General features: G+C 29.7%; 1 protein-coding gene across 1 annotated transcript; it reads right to left on the bottom strand.

The window, feature by feature from the left end:
- Nucleotides 1-2,330: 2,330 nt before the first annotated feature.
- LOC107444353 (astacin-like metalloprotease toxin 5) lies at nucleotides 2,331-13,691 on the bottom strand. The gene is made up of 6 exons (XM_016058467.2): nucleotides 13,523-13,691; nucleotides 10,826-10,899; nucleotides 8,759-8,834; nucleotides 6,745-6,859; nucleotides 4,676-4,851; nucleotides 2,331-2,620 (listed from the first exon to the last, which is right to left on the bottom strand). Exons 1-6 carry the CDS (start codon nucleotides 13,560-13,562, stop codon nucleotides 2,385-2,387), a joined length of 717 nt encoding a protein of 238 aa, XP_015913953.1. The 5' UTR covers nucleotides 13,563-13,691; the 3' UTR covers nucleotides 2,331-2,384.
- Between the last annotated feature and the right edge of the window lie 2,978 nt (nucleotides 13,692-16,669).

Below are 16,669 nucleotides of genomic sequence, written 5' to 3'. Positions count from 1 at the left end.
AATGACCATTCTATACGATTATTTTCTAAAACCAATTAATTTAAAGACGAAATCATTAACTAAACCTTAAATAACAATTAAGTATAAGCCACTTTTGCTGGTAGGTTTCGTTATAAATAAAAAGTGGTTTAGGTAGCTTAGTTGCAGGAATTTTCCATTCTATCTCAAATTTAGTTTTGTTTTTCTTAACTGAATTTTTTCAAAGAATCTATATGCAATTAAGTAGGGGAGAGTGGGGTCAATTGCAACATTTTTTACTTAACCATTTTTAACTAACAAAAAATCCAATATATTATTAGTATTAATTGACCGACGACTAAAGTAGACTATCCTCTACTAGAAAAAAAAATAAATACCTTATTTTAAATGTTATTATATTAGTTATTAGCAATTTTTGATAGTCGTGCACTTGTTACAATTGTCCCCACTTACGGGGTTAATTGTAACAGTTCATAAATTCAACTACAACATAGTTAATTATACATATTATCATAATTGTGATAGATTTTATTATTGATCAAAATAGTAGTGATATTTTAGGAGTAAAAATAATAATGAGCAGAGACCTAAAGGGTTAAACTTTAACTTTAAGGGGTTTTAAGTTTTAATTTATGCTGTGAAAGGTGACAAATAAAATAATGCTCATGCAACATAATATAAATGATATAGGAAACTATTGGTGGTTCTTAAAGAGTTAAGTAATGGCTTGTAAACATAAGATTATTTATTTTCAGCTGTTACAATCGTCCCTTTACTTATTGTTACAATTGTCCCCAAGACGCCATTTCAGCTTCATTTGTTAACAACAATGCTAGTTAATTAACAAAACTAATCTTTTTTTCTTGAAATGTTAATTAAGGTGTCCACTTACATATTCGGTTAATAGTTTTTATTTGTTTAAGCAAAATTACTTTGTTACAGTATAATATTCTAATACCAAAAAAAGTACTTACGTAGCGTGAAAATATCTTTTGTGATGTAACTCTTTCAAAAGTACATAAAAATGGTTGCCAGCAGGTGTGTACATGTAGATTTATTAAATACACCTTGTGTGCCACTTAGGAACCAAATCTAGAACCCGACACTCGAAAGTTTTGCTCTGTTACAATCGTACCCTGTTACAATTGACCCCACTCTCCCCTACTACTCTTAAAACAAAATCAACTTATTATTTGGTTAATTTTTTTTATTTTAAATTGAATTCGTTAAAGTCCATGGAAACAGTAATTAAATAAGCAGATATGTTAATTGTTATAAAAATTATCATTATATACCAATAATATTATTTAAAGCCAACGTATTTAAGGATGTAGTTTAAAGTTGATTCCTAAGGAAACACACCTAATACTCTCACAAGAACAAAAAGGAAAGAAAAAAAACTGGTTTTTTATTTCCGCCAATCTTTTCCGTCTCTATTAGAGTAATTTTAGAAATATTAGAAAATTAGAGTAATTTTCTTCTCTGTTGTAGTTCATTTACGTCGCACTAGAGCTGCACAATGGGCTATTGGCGACGGTCTGGGAAACATCCCTCAGGACGATCCGAAGACATGCCATCACAATTTTGATTCTAAATTTTCTTCTCTATTTAAATATTAACACAAGTCTCTTAAAGTTCATTGTTTTTCTACTTCAAGATTTATAATGATTTCAAAAATATGTAATTTTAAAGACAGTCGGTTTATGGCTTCTTTTGTGTCAGTTGATTTTTTGAAAAGATTTATCAAGATTTTTTGAAAAGATTTATCAAGATTTATTTTAAAATTTTAAATGAAAAAGAAGAAAAATCTACCATACAGACTGAACATATAGACTTTATTATACACGATCGATAACTTATGTTTTTTTACGAGAATAAAAAACAATTTTTATTACATAAATTATTGTAACTTAAAATTAAAGTAATTTTTTCTAGATAGAGATTGCGAAATTTTGGAGCTCCAATTTTTTTTAAATCTAAAATGATCTCTAGTAATAGGTGTTATGAAATTAAACGGCAACTTTAAAAATCAGTTCAAGAAAAACGAAAGAAGATAAATTCGTTAGCGTTCCAGGTCGGAAACCAGATATAGCAGTGCTATCTGCCGACGCACTTTAAAATTGATTTTAATTAGAGGAAATAATTATCTACTGGATTTTAACAAACATTACCTCTGTGCGGTTTTCCTCTGTTATTTTTAAATTCATATTTTAAATTGTTTGTCAATTTCGGAGCATCTGGTAGAATGGATGAATTGCTTTTTACAAATAGGGTAAAATAGTATCGAAGTTAAGAAATGTATAAATTTTTTTTTGTTGGTATTTCAAAGTTATAAGAAAATGGAGGCCTTATTTTATGAATTTTTTATTTCTTATGCTTGTAAACAAAATCATAAATGAAAAGAATTATCTAGTATTTGGACAATCATAGAGGACATTTATCCTGTAGGCGTCACTCTTGCTGAGTCCCCTCTTGTCGTATGGCTCAATCAGTCGTATACCTCTTTGCTTTGCAATCATGGTCTTGGAGCGTCCATCTCTTGAGAAAGCCATCTCACCGTACAACATGATAGAGTCATAATCGAAGCTGTTAATTGATCGCTCCTGACTGGGTCGAAGTTTGTCAAACTGGTCTTCAAATCCTAAAAAGAAAACAGTGCGATATCACTTACAGAAAAGAAAAGGGACTTCTTTTGCAGATAAGTAAAACTACTTGATAAAATATAAGATGCTTAGTTTAAAAGGTCGACTAAGGTTCGATCCCCATTGGCAGTCGACCAAGCTTCAGTTGGATGTATACCAGCTTGTGTGAGAAGTAAGGACAGCCTGTGCGCAATGCTAACCACATTGCCACTATCTTTCCGTTGGTTACAAAATTGAGGAGCCTTAACTTCCATGATTCTCTGATCCGCAAACAGGCTGTTGCGGGAATGTTTTTATCACTTACAGAAGGTACAGATATTATTTACTGAGGCAGAAGAAGACAGACTAGAAGGTGAAGATATTATTTACTAGGGAAAAAGAAGACAGACTAGAAGAGACAGATATTATTTACTGGGGCAGAAGAAAACAGACTAGAAGAGACAGATATTATTTACTGCGGAGGAAGAAGACAGACTAGAAGGTTAAGATATTATTTACTGAGGCAGAAGAAGACAGACTAGAAGGTAAGGATATTATTTACTGGGGAAGAAGAAGATAGATTAGAAGAGACAGATATTATTTAACTGCGATAGAAGAAGACAGACTAGAAGAGACATATAATATTTACTGGGGCAGAAGAAGACAGACTAGAAGAAACATATATTATTTACTGGGGCAGAAGTAGACAGACTGGAAGGTACAGATATTATTTACTTGGGCAGAAACGACAGGCTACAAGAGACAGATATTATTTACTGGGGCAGAAGAAGACAGACTAGAGGAGACAGATATTATTTTTAATACTCACAATTATATCGTTTTTAAAATGATTTTTTAAAAAACTGGTAGAGCTTTTAATTAGTAAAAGTAAAGAAAAATTAAAAAAATCATTTTTATCTTCAGAAATAAGGGAACTGAGCTATATCATTGAGGAAAAAAAATGACTTACATATATAACCAAATTAAGAAGTTTGCTCTCAGATTTTTATTTTACACTTAAGAAAGGGCCTATTTTCTTATTGAAAATATTTTTTGTAGTGTTTCCTAATAATATTATTGTTACTTATATTCTTTTTCTCATTATTTAGACTTAAAATCTTAATTTTGAAACTGGCAGTCCGAAAATCAAATGATTCATCTTTGGGTAATTTTAAACCCCCTTAACTTTCGTCATTGAACATTATTTTTGTACTAAGTTATCACAACATCTGTCTCCGAAAATTTTCAATAAAAAGGAATCTTTTTCGTAAAAAAAAATAATTTATAGATAAGTAAAAAAAGTTCTAGATTTTAATGAATTTCTTCTTAAACCAAGCGGTGTTATGAACATTTCCAATGAAAAGCTTCAATTATTATTCAAGAATTAGGCAAAAATGAAAATGTTTTCTATATCACCTTTTTCAGTGTTAAAAAATAGACTGCTAATTATTACAAATAATTAAAAAAATATTATTAACTATTCATCTTTAGTGACCACCTTGGTTCTCCTGTGAAAATTATCCTGTACAACATGTACATGCTTCACCATAACACAGTTTATGTTAAACATTTCTACACCAATTTTTGAAAGGATCAGAAATGAATCTAAATAATTACTTCGTAACTAAGATTTTTATCTCTACGCAAAACACAAAATTATTCTAAAAAATACACAAGGTATTACTAACTATTCAACGCTACTTAAATTATTACTTAAGACAGCTTAACAAAATCAATCTGAATAAATACTTAACGAATTACAAATTTTTTTAAGGCAACCTAACAAAATAATTTATAACTATAGTGTTGCCCATAGAAATACTCGAAATTATGGTACCACCTACGAGAAATATGCATATACATACATTTTGATTTTAGAAGTAAAAATAGTAGTTATTAATGTGTATTAATAGATATTAATTTTAAGAAAAGAAAGATTAGTTAACTGAATATTATCTTATATCTCTGTATCTTTATAGGATCAGAGTTTTTTCTTAACTCTCTGCAGAGTATAGTGTTATCTCTAGATATTAATTTTAAGAATGGAAAGATTATTCAATTAATAGGTATCTTACCCTTCATAATGTTTTCCCAAAATATAATGAGGTAGCTGTCTCTGTCTGATCTGTTTTGTTCATGATCAAATCCAATGGCATGATTCAATTCATGAATGATGGTTCCCAATGGTTCACAACCATCACCAAGAGATACTGGTTGAGCGCCTCCAGTTCGACCCCAGTGGGAGTAGCACCTGTAGATCAAATAAAATTTAGCCAACAAGTGTAGCCTTTTTCGGGGAAAAGGAATCGGTATTACGTTGTTGAAATACGAATCATATTTTTATCCCGATTAAATAAAATACACTTGTTTAAATATTTTCTGAATGAAGTTAATATTTGATGAAAGTGATTTCATCATTATTTGATAACTAATTCATGGAACGGAATATTTGTGAGATACAGTAGTCGAGGCGAAAAAGGATAGTGATGGTCTCTTTGTGAAAAATAATACCTTAAACTAATAATTCCAAGAGTCTGAAACGGTAAGATAATTGTCTAATTAAAAGCTTCATTCACTTCAAAAATGAAAAAAATGAAAATAAAAGTAGACAGGTTTCTTGAGCTCGAAAATCGGTGCTTAATTACAAGACTAGCCAGGTGAAAATGAAAAGAAATAAAAGTGATTTGGAACATAAAAGGTTTATTTTTTGTACGTCAAATCACAATCGTTATAGTTACATAATTGTTTTATATTTCAATTCACTTATGTTTTTCTTATTCATGTCTTCCAAATCTTGTAAATGGGTGCCTATTTTTGAGTGCACAAAATATGTTGACTGTTATTTTCAATTTGTATATTTTTGGAGTGATTTAAATTTTTAATAAAGTAATAATAATATCTATTTAACTTATGTTTGGAGATAAGTCACTATACAGTCTTGGAAGCTTTGAAAATTTGTTTAACAATAATAATGTAAAAAGTCAGTTTTTTGAAAGAACTCAAAAGGGAAAGTTTCCTTAGTTAATTTTCTTGCCATTTCTTTAATTTTTGTTGAATTAAACGCAATTAAAAAAAAGATTAATAAAATATTAAACACTAAGAATGTGTATCGAATTGGTATTATATATTTTTTTAAAATTCTCCATTACTAATTTTTCTTTCTACTTTTTATTCATTAGGAAATGTCCGAACATGTAGTTTATTCAAGCAACATAAGAACTCCTTAGTAATAACTTGGAAAGGTTTTAAACACACTTATAAAATTGGTATAACTGAAGCATTCTCACAAAGGGCTAAACGAAAAGAATAATAGATTGGCAAGTTTAATGAACTATGGTAATGATAATTTTCTCTCTATTTCCTTTTTCATTGGAAATCTAGTTTATTATAATTTCAAGCAATATGAAAACATTTTAGTGATGACTCTGAAAAGTTTAATACATATTTTTAAAATTGGTATAACTGTACCATTGGTGCTAAGAGCTAAACGTAGAGAAAACTAGATTGGCAAGTTTCGTGAACATTGATAATAATAATAGTTATCTTATATAAGACAAATGAAAATAATGGAATGTCATGAGCAACAATTGTAGTGGAGAAGAAATATGGGTTCCTTTGATTTTCATGGACCCGGTTTGCCCGAAAAGGGAGTAAGATTAGCACTAAAACAATCTCTCAGTGTTTTCGTATGAGTGTTGATGATTTCAATCGCTGTTACTTTTATTATTATTTTTCTTTATTTTAAGTTGTTATTTCAATATATTTTTATGGTTAAACATACTTCCCTTACCGTTGAACCATTAAAGTATTTCTATTGCTGATTTTTACTGTTTAATGATGATACATATTTACCCTTGATTTATAATAATAATGTTTCTTATTGATAACTATGTATAATTTATCATGACTTTTATTAAAAATTAAATTAATAAATGTAATTAATAAATATTAGTAAATATGTATCACATTTAGCAATAAATTTTAATTTAATTAGTAAATAGTAATAATTTATTAACTGGTACACATTTTTTTTTCAGTAACACTCAATTTTGGAAATATTTTGTAATATGTTGGGCACAATCTTTTGATACAATAAAGCGATGCAATACAAAAAAGCTACTGATATAAAGAGTCTGGCATTTACCCGTCTCCAGGAAAAATTCTTATGTAACCAGATTGTGTGGTTTGCCTTATAAAAGTAATGCACGTTTTATCTTCAATGTGCTTCATGGCTTGTAGAATCCTAGTTCTTAAGTAACCTGTAATTGGAATGAGCCAGTATTAAAATATAATGGTTTTTATAAAGTTCACTTAAAATGATTGGAATACAGAAGGTTAATGTGAAAATGGTGAACACAAAACAAGAATAGAAAGTTTGAAGCCTGCTTAAAAAGTCCTTTAGTTGAAGCAGATCATCATTACAGTAGTGGATAATGGTTAAAAAATAGTTTTTTTTCCTTACATCTAGGTTGATTTATTTAGTTGAAAGTGGAAAACAAAGCGTGATACTACAAAAATTGTCTCTCTCAGGGGAAAAAATTATCATATTGTACTACCCGTACTTGTGAAGAAGAGACTTGGCCATTCACACCCATATTTTTTATGTATTACTGGAGCTTACTTATAGAGCTGTGACTTGGACTCTCTGTAGCAGACCTGCATTATTTATTCACTACATGAACAAACTTATAGAGCTATGATTTGAACCCTCAGTAGCAGGCCTCATTATTTATGTATCACCCTAAAAAATTTATAGATCTGTGACTTGGACTCTCTGTAGCAGACCTGCGTTATTTATGCTTTACTCTAACAAATTTACAAAGCTGTAACTTGGACTCTCTGTAGCAGACCCCCATTAATTATGTATTAGCCGTATTATCTTATAGAGCAGTGACTTGGACTCTCTGTAGGAGACCTGCATTATTTATGTATCATTCTAACAAATTTTCAAAGCTGTAATTTGAGCTCTCTGTAACAGACCTGCATTATCTATGTATTAGCCGAAGTATCTTATAGAGCAGTGACTTGTACTCTCAGTAGCAGGCCTCATTATTTATGTATTATCTGAACTAACTTATAAAGCAATGATTTGGATTCTCAGTGGAAGACTTGCACTTTTCATGCATTACTCGAATTGGAACAGTGACTAGGTTTCTCACTGACAGATCTATGCAAGGGTTTAAAACAACACAAAGACGTCTGGAAAAATGTTTACTCAGTATTCAAGAATAGCCTGTAAGCTAGTGGCGCTGATAAGGCAATAAACAAAAGTCTTCGATGCCATTCAGGGAATTAAAAACTTAAAACGGCCATAGGCAAATCATATGGCTCAAAGGATAGACAACGGATGCAATTTTAACATCTTGGATAATTATCTTTCTAACATCTTTCGAAAACCCCCACAAAAGGTGATCTAATAAAACTAGGACAGCAGCAGATGTTAATTAGAAGGCAAAAGTAACGGATGGAATTTCTTTTGGCAAAGTTTATCAATTACCTTCAGTCAGAAGTGAGTTAAATGAAAGAAGATGTGTTATTTGCAAACTTCCACTCTACGTTTTTAATATTATTGGAGGAATGGAAAAATTAGGTAAGAAAAGTATTATCTTCAAGGAAAAAACTTTGGTGCATCTAAAAAGTTTTTACTACCACAGAAAACAATTAAAAAAATTTTTAAGACCTTCTATTTATGGTTTGTTAAATAATAGCTTCAGTCCCTAACTACAAAAGTACAGTTTTTAATTTAGCGAACAGCTAAACAAACTTCACTATAATAGAAGAAGAAATCAACGAGAGAAGATTAAAATAAAGGGGGCATATCCCAAGAACGCCAAGGAAAAAAAACACTCGTTTTTCCCTCTTGGGCCCCTGATGGCAGGAAAAAAGTGAGAAGACCAAAAAAGACTTTGCCTGGCAGATTTCGAGTTAGCAAAATTGAGAGGACGAGTGTAAGTATTATCCCAAGTCAAAAGCCAGGGGACAAGAAGACTGATGGCGAGAAGAACTTAAAAAAAGTAAACAAATAAAAAATTGGTGGCAATTATGGTGTTTAGAGTGCATCCTCTATTAAAAAATTAATATAGAAACATCTCATTATGAAATTTTATTACATTTACAGTGAAAACATTGTGATAAAAACACATAATAAAAGCACTTACCTAATCCAGGGTCGATTCTGTAAGGAATGATACCTTGTGGCCATTGCATTCTTTTTAAGGGCACACCATTTCTGTCCTGATGATGATAACAACAATAAATTACTTTAAAAGTACTGAAATATCTGCTTCCTTAGAAAGTGCTTTAGTACTGGTAATTAAAGCTTAAGTTTCATTTTAAAATTGATTCAAATTTTTTTTCCTCGCCCTAATTTGTAAATTCCAAATTTCTCAGTGAGTTATTTACAACCCAGGGTGGGCTTTAGACAGCGGCATAATATATTTCTTGACAGCTCTGTCCCTTAACTTGATCTTCCAATTGGAGATATTTAAAGTTTTATTTAACCGTTAATAATTTTGTTTTAAAACCATATTAAAAAAATACAATGTTGAATTTTCATTTATTTTGTGAACAGTTATATAGACTAATAAATAGCTAATTTTTTGATAAAATATTAATTTTTATGCTGAGTAATGATTTTTGCTCAAAGGTTTGCAAATCCAACCAGAACTTGCATTATACACTGTAAAATTCCGGATCAAATTACGGTATAAAGTACCAACACATCTGTATAATCTATTTCACTATTAAACATTATAACGTAATTTTTACAGTAATATTTATTTAATTAGAGTGATTCAGTGATTTTACAGTACATAAAATTTTTGTTCCGTTTTTAATGCCATGGAGAACATATAGGGGATTTAAACCATCTAAAACATATTTTTGATGAAAAGAAAAATTCGTTAAAAAGTACGGGCACCCTGTACTTCTTACCGTAATTTGAGCCAAATATTAACTACGTTAGTTACAGGAATTCTTCTATCTGTTATAATCGCAATATGCCTAAAAATGTTTAAATAGGATTAATTAAACATAGAATTTTAAAGTTACAAGTTTTTTACACTTAAACAAAAGTTTTCAGCAAAAAAAAAGAACATTCTCTTAGAATTTCATGATTGGTTAAACTGCAAAATATTCTCTGATTTTATTTATCTTTAAAAATGAAACTCAGTTCAGTCAAACAGAGGATAAGAACAAACCCAAGCTTTGGCACATGCACAAAAAAGAATACTTAAAAAAATATAAATTTTATGAAGTTGTAATAACCTAATTATATCTAAATAAGCTCTATTTCAGATGTCAAATTATTATTACAATTATCACGTCGTAAAAAAAAGTAATTTAAGCTGTCTTAAAATTTTCTTTGTGGAAAGCAGTAAATTCTGGCTTAATCATCTCATTTGATGGCATTAAAAATTCACGCCATCGGAACGTCTACTCAATCCATCAATTTCAAATTCAAGCACCATTCAAATTGCACAAAAAAAGTGAATGTAGTTTGTCAGTCACAATTCGCCGATAAATAGTCTAAAGAAAAGCTCAAGATGTGATCGTAATTCACTCAATCATCATTCTTTTAAATGTCTTTTTTAAAATACTTCGATGGTTTGTTTTTCGTTCAGACAAACGCTTTGTAGCGCAGAGGTTCCAATCTCGTTTTGAAATTTATATCTTTCTGATTTTCTTCTCTAAATTCTGCTATCTGTTCTTCAAGGAATTATGAGCCATACTTTGCTAAAGAGCCCATAAATTTAAAAGTGTGTAGCAACAAATGAAATAAAACAAGCATCCACTAGGCATTAGTGTATCAAATTTTATCAAAATTGTACACGAGACGTATTACTAGTCTAGTTATTTAATTCATTTACTGTTATGCAGACTATTGCGATCATAGTGAAGTGATCTTTTAAAGTTGAAGAAGACATAGCAGAACTCAGACAAAAGTACACCAAAAGTTCCGGACCCTGCATACCTGCTATTTTCATGGTACTGAACTGTACGACTAGACCCGAGTATGATGCCTAACAACAACAAAAATAATAGGGTCTGTTAACTTTTTGACTGCGCATTTTTCTTTAATAACGAAATTAAAGAAAGTAGCACTTCGCAGTCTTTCTATAAAAGTATCTCATGCAGTTAGTTTTTATTATTTTCTTAACGTCAACATCTATTTTGATATAATTGTACATTAAGGGAGCGTTTTTTTTAAAAAATATACTACTTACGAAAATGTTTTCAACACCAGCAATGTCACCTTGATACAGATCTGGGTTTTCCATCGGGTTTCGGCGGCGGCCCCCTATACAAATGGGAAGAAAAATAAATTTCTATATAAAGTTGAAATAAACATTGAAAATCTTGTGGCTTCGAAACACATGCTTTCAAGCTGCAAAGTAAGTCTTAAGCAGTTTTTTTAATCATTCGGAAAACGGATGATGTTCTAAAATTCTGTTGCTTAAAAGAGTGAGGACGCAAATTTTTCGACTAGTGCAACTTCAACACCACAACCATAAATAAATAGTTGCAAAAGTCATAAAAAAACATATTTATAAGAAAGCAGCACAACAAGATAAAAAGAAAAAAAGAAGAAAAAAAATTGCTACTTCTTGAGCTAACAGTTTTTTCCTATTTTCTGGTGGACTTCACCCTTTGTCTGTAAGTGCATCCCAACACCGACGGTTTCTATGCAATCTTATATGGTTTTCTTTATAAACCATACTCGCTTTGTTCTTTCAGTTAAACCCATTTGAAATTTGTTCTAGTGCTTAAGTATTTAAAGTATAATACCTAAGTATTTGAAACAATTATTAAAATCTCTAAATTAATTCCTCTTTAAAAAATATTAATTTCTAACCAAAATTATAGAGGTATCCAATGTAGGGATAAATTATATCACTTGAGTGGAAAAAATCAAACAAGTGTCGTAATTTTGTGGTTACGAATGGCAACTGGTTATTTGCTTCGTCCTGATTGGCAATTCGTATTCCCGTCCCAATAGCAAAGAATATATAAGTGAGTCACATTATATATTCTTCGCCAATAGAAACATATTCCTATTGGTTGCTCTGAAACTGATTGATCATTGAGGTATTTCCAATGTACAGGTAATGAAGTGACGTCAGTTTGGACACCTCTATTGAAATAAAAAAGAATCTAAATTGGAATAAATGGCATGCTGGAAAACGTGCTCAAACAAAAGATTTTTATTAAACGTCACGTATGACGGTGGGTCTGTTAAGCATTTTCTCAATTTTACGTCTTTCATAATTGTAATCAATGCTTTCTTCTGCTCTTCAAGCAAAACCGTGTGTTTGGAGCAGCATGTCCTTTCTGGACCTTGTGCCATTAAGGCATACTGTCAATTCAATTCAATTCTACTCCTCAAGCACGCTAGAGAATCATCAACTGATGCAGTTTGTTTTAATCCATGACTTGAAATGTGGAGTTTATAAAAGTCAATTTGGAAGAAGGAAGATGAGAAATAATTTGACGAATCGGTAACAAGTGATCATAGCAATGCGATGGCAATTTTTTTGGTTCTTGGATATTTCGGAAGCTGAAAAAACCTATTAGACATTACTTATATTAGTAAATTAGGTACCTATTAAGGCAATATTAGTACCATTAACCATCACTTGCGTCAATATTAATTCGCCTTTTTTTTGCAATTTTGTAAGTTTATTATTTATAATTTATAATTTAAATTCACAAATAAAGTTAACTAAGGCTTTCTTGATTAGTCCTTCTGAAATATCTTTATTCCGTTTAGTTTTGATTATGAATAAATTTGTAATAATACATTGGAATTTCATGGTCTGGAATAGATAATTAACAAGACAATAAAAATTTGTCTCTTGGTGAAAAAAAAGAAAAAAACTGACTTTCAAAGTTCTAGATTTAAAAAAAAAATATTGCAGAATATTTTCAGCATATTGCTTTAATTTTTTTAACACATGTTATTCAAATTTTTTAAACATATGTGATGATATATAAATAATTTTTGACACGAATTTTAAAAATACTTTTCTACTTAAGGTATTTAGATAATTTTAAACATAACTTATTTAAATATTTGTGAACATACGTTATTCAAAAATTTTTTTTACGTATGCACATTAATATTTTTTGACGTATGTAATTTAAATATTTTTAACATATGTTATTTAAAATGTTTTTGAACAAACATTATTGACAAATGTTATTTAATTAGTCTTGAACATAAGGTGCATAAATATTTTTGATTTTTAAAAAATTTTGAAGAATATTTTTATCATATGTCATTTTAGTATTTTTTTTAATATGTGTTATTTGATTATTTTGAACATACATATAAATATATTTGATCTACGTAATTTAAAAATTTGCGGACATATGATAGTTAAATATTTCTGAAACATGTTATTTAAATGTGTTTCAACACATTCATTTTAAATATTTTTCAGCATAAGTTATTTAATGTTCTGAGCACAAGTTATATAAATACTTTTGGAAATATATTATTTAATTTTTTTTAAACATATGGTATTTATAAATTTTTGAATATATGTTATTTTGATATTTTTAGCGTATGTAATTTAACATTCTTTTTAACCTATCTTATTTAAATATTTCTGAACACATGGTATTTAAATATTTTTTGTCTTATGTTATTTAGATATTTGTAAATACAGGTTACTTAAATATTTTTGACGTATGTTACTTGCATTATTTTAGCACAGGCTATTTTAATATTTTTGATCATAATTTAGTTAGAAGCTTTTGAGCTTAAGTTATTGAAATATTTTTTTAACATATGTTTTTAATTATTTTTACACATATTAGTTAAATGTTTTATAAAAGGATTTTTTTATTTCTTATCATCGGATAGCTTCGCAAATAAATTTTAATTTATTTCTTTTAAATATAAAGTAAAGAAGACTTACATGCCACGCCGATCAGACATAAGAATATATAAATTTTCATGGTTGGTGGTGCTTTCTTCACTGCTGAGAAGCAGGTTGGAACTTTCTTTAAATTTCTAAGAGAATTGTTATCTCCAAAATGTGAGAGATACCACCTGTTACATTCATGTTAAATGTCCCAGTTGATCCGGTTGATGTGTAGATTATAATAATTATCGAAAGGAATTATTGATCATTCATAGGTTGAATATCCTTTAAAAATGCCATAATGCTCCAGAAGTTTATCTAATGTTGCGAAATCGCCTTACGTCAATAATTTACATAGCAGGAAATATTTTAATAGCATTTTCTTTTATTTTAGAAACAGACAATCTTTTCCCAGCAAGCCCTTATCACTTAAAAAAGTATAATCAAGCAAGAAAAACAGGATTAATATGACGTGAGAATTTTTTAGAAACTTGTAAAAGAAAATAATTGTAAGGCTCATTGTTTTTTTAAATCTAAACACCGGATTTTTTAAATGCACTAAACCGGAGTAACTTTAGCCCACTTGTTACAGAAAAGCTGCATTATTTTTTCTCAGTATTAACGATGAATTTTCAATTAAAAAAAATAAAAGGGGCTCTAAAAGAGAATTTATGCTTTTGGGATTTAGTATGTTGTTGCAAAAGCTGTACAGAAGAACACAAATTATGATAATACAAGATTTTCAACCATATAAAATTATTAACTATTCAATTTTTACTAGAAAATTGCATATTAAAGTTTGTATGAAAGGAGTATTAGTATATGTGCAATAACTTGTTTATTTAGGGCTTGTTTCGAAAATATACCAATATTTTTAGTAGGGGAGAGGGGGGCACATGTGAACAAATTTTTTTATTTCTTCATTTTTCAAAAAATATCATCAATTTTTTATAGTAAAGAAGTCCATATGTTTAAATAGTCTTTTCTTTTTCTTATGGAATTTTTTGAGATTTTTCAAGGAAATATTTCTTTACTTTATGATATTTTAGAAAAATGACTTCAATTGTTCACATGTGCCCCTATTGGGGGCACATGTGAACATTCCTGGGGCACATATGAACAAAATTAAAAACATAAAGCAATCATCATATTTCAAAGAAAAAAGTCTTTAGTATAACAGATATAGATAGGCATTATACAGAAGGGGTTGTAGCTTACTTTGTGAATTTAAATTCTACAACAGTACTGTCAATAAGAAAAAAATTTTTCAGCTGTACAATAATTTTTCCGTTGTTGAGTTTTTCTCAAGTTCATGTTCCACGGGAGTTGTAATGGGCCTTTTTCTTTCTTCTCTAATACTTTATGCTTTTTTTTTCATTTTTTCTATCTTTCCATTTGTAGCTTTAGCAATTCTATCTTTCTTAGGTGTATCAGCTAATATGTGCAATGCGCGATAAACCATTTAATAAAAAAAAATTAAGGAAAAATTAATAACTAAATTATGGAAAACTAAAAAATAGTAATTTTAAATGCAAACGTATTTTTTAAACTTATAATATCATGAGGATAATAATCTTAATACTATGTATGGACACATGTGAACTGTTCACATCTGCCCCAGATGTTTTGTTCACAATTGCCCCATCATCCTTCTTAAACCTAACTTGAAAAATAAAGAAAGTTTAATTGAGTAAAAAAAAAAAGAATAATTGTCATAAACTTACCTGAATGTTCATATAATGGTCTTCAAAAGTTAATTTTAGTTCATTAGTTGATTTATACTAAGCTTTCACTTGAAGAAGCGAGTGGTTATAATATATACAACACCAGCTGATACAAAGAAATTGTCAGAATAGAACAACAAAATGTCTCATTGTTCTGAAAGTTTTGCAGAGAGGTAGGACTAGTTCTGCCATCAATTGAAAATTTTTCGAGATTTTTTATTTCAAAGCATATTGGTAAAACATACCATGTTCACATGTGCCCCCCTCTTCCCTATATAGCACAAAACTAAGATTTCCGGGACTACTTAGGCATAAAGTCTACATTAATGAAAAGTAGGCTCCAGGGACATTGTAGCTTTCTTCGTGAATTATGAATAATATTAAAAACAAAATTATATTCTCAGTTTAAAAGATTTTCATGATTGTATGAGAGCATTATGACATATTTTGCTATGTAACTTTTTAACAGTTTAAATAATTTAATGAAATTAAGTATTTCAAAAGTTGAGTTTGATTACATTCATTTATCGCGAAATTATCGCCAGTATTTAAACATTTGAGTTCAGTTATATCATTTTGTTAAAGAAGTACTGAAAGGAATATTGGCTTAATGTGTACTTTATTTTATTATCGGTGTGGTACCACACACTCAATTTCGAGTTTACGACAATCAGGGTTTAACTCCATAGTCTTGTTATTTTGAGGTCAACCCAGACGAAGAATATCATGAAAAGCTGTCACGGTTAACCCGATAGAGTTTACCCATGATCTCACTACCACTGAGAATATTTTTCATCAACACCGTGATTGGTGTAAGCCGTGTAGTTCATATCGAACAGCCATTGTTGGGATTTGAACGTGGGTGACCTTAGTAAATGACACGCTTCCTATCCTCTGAGCCACCGCGGCTCTGTCTAATATACAAAGCGTTACATAATTTCTGTGAAAATTCCGTATTTTTACCACGTTTATATAAACTTGCCTTCGTGTATGTCTGTCCGGGTGGAATTTTGTAATCGATTTTAAACTAACTTCCCGACTAGCTACAAACTTCAAATTTGGCACACAGTTCAGAATTGGATGACAATGCATGAAAATGAAGAGAAAAAAGACATGCAAAGTAAAATAAAATAAAAATTTTTTAAAAAAAATATTTTTGAGATTGTCTTTTGTTGTTGATTCCATTATTTCAAATTAGTATTACATGTCAGGTGAAAAGATTTTTATTGTCGGAGTATTTTTATTGACTGAAAAATCACGTGGTAGGATCCAGTTTTTCCTCGTTCATTTCCAGTTTGTTTCGGTTGTCATCAGCATAAAGCTAATGAAAGTCGTAAAGGTATTGTTTTTCTATTCGCGATCGCAACGCTCGAGTACGCCGTCTAGCGGGAGCCTGTAAATATCAGACATTAATTTATCACGTTTTCATTTAGTTCCATCAAAGTCAATGACAGAATCAGACGCCATTTTTTAGCAG

Source organism: Parasteatoda tepidariorum, chromosome 3 (genome assembly GCF_043381705.1).
Source record: "Parasteatoda tepidariorum isolate YZ-2023 chromosome 3, CAS_Ptep_4.0, whole genome shotgun sequence".
Taxonomy (NCBI): Eukaryota; Metazoa; Arthropoda; class Arachnida; order Araneae; family Theridiidae; genus Parasteatoda; species Parasteatoda tepidariorum.
The sequence above is the reverse complement of the archived record's forward strand: the minus strand, read 5'-3'. Positions and strand labels throughout refer to the sequence as shown.

What these genes read in the sequence shown, in the direction of transcription:
- LOC107444353 (XM_016058467.2), bottom strand. Translation starts at nt 13,562, where the DNA reads ATGAAAATTTATATATTCTTATGTCTGATCGGCGTGGCAT. An exon ending in CAGAATCGACCCTGGATTAG is followed by an intron (nt 6,860 to 8,758) that starts GTAAGTGCTTTT and finishes TTCCAATTACAG; the next exon opens with GTTACTTAAGAACTAGGATT. An exon ending in TTGGGAAAACATTATGAAGG is followed by an intron (nt 2,621 to 4,675) that starts GTAAGATACCTA and finishes TTTTCTTTTTAG; the next exon opens with GATTTGAAGACCAGTTTGAC.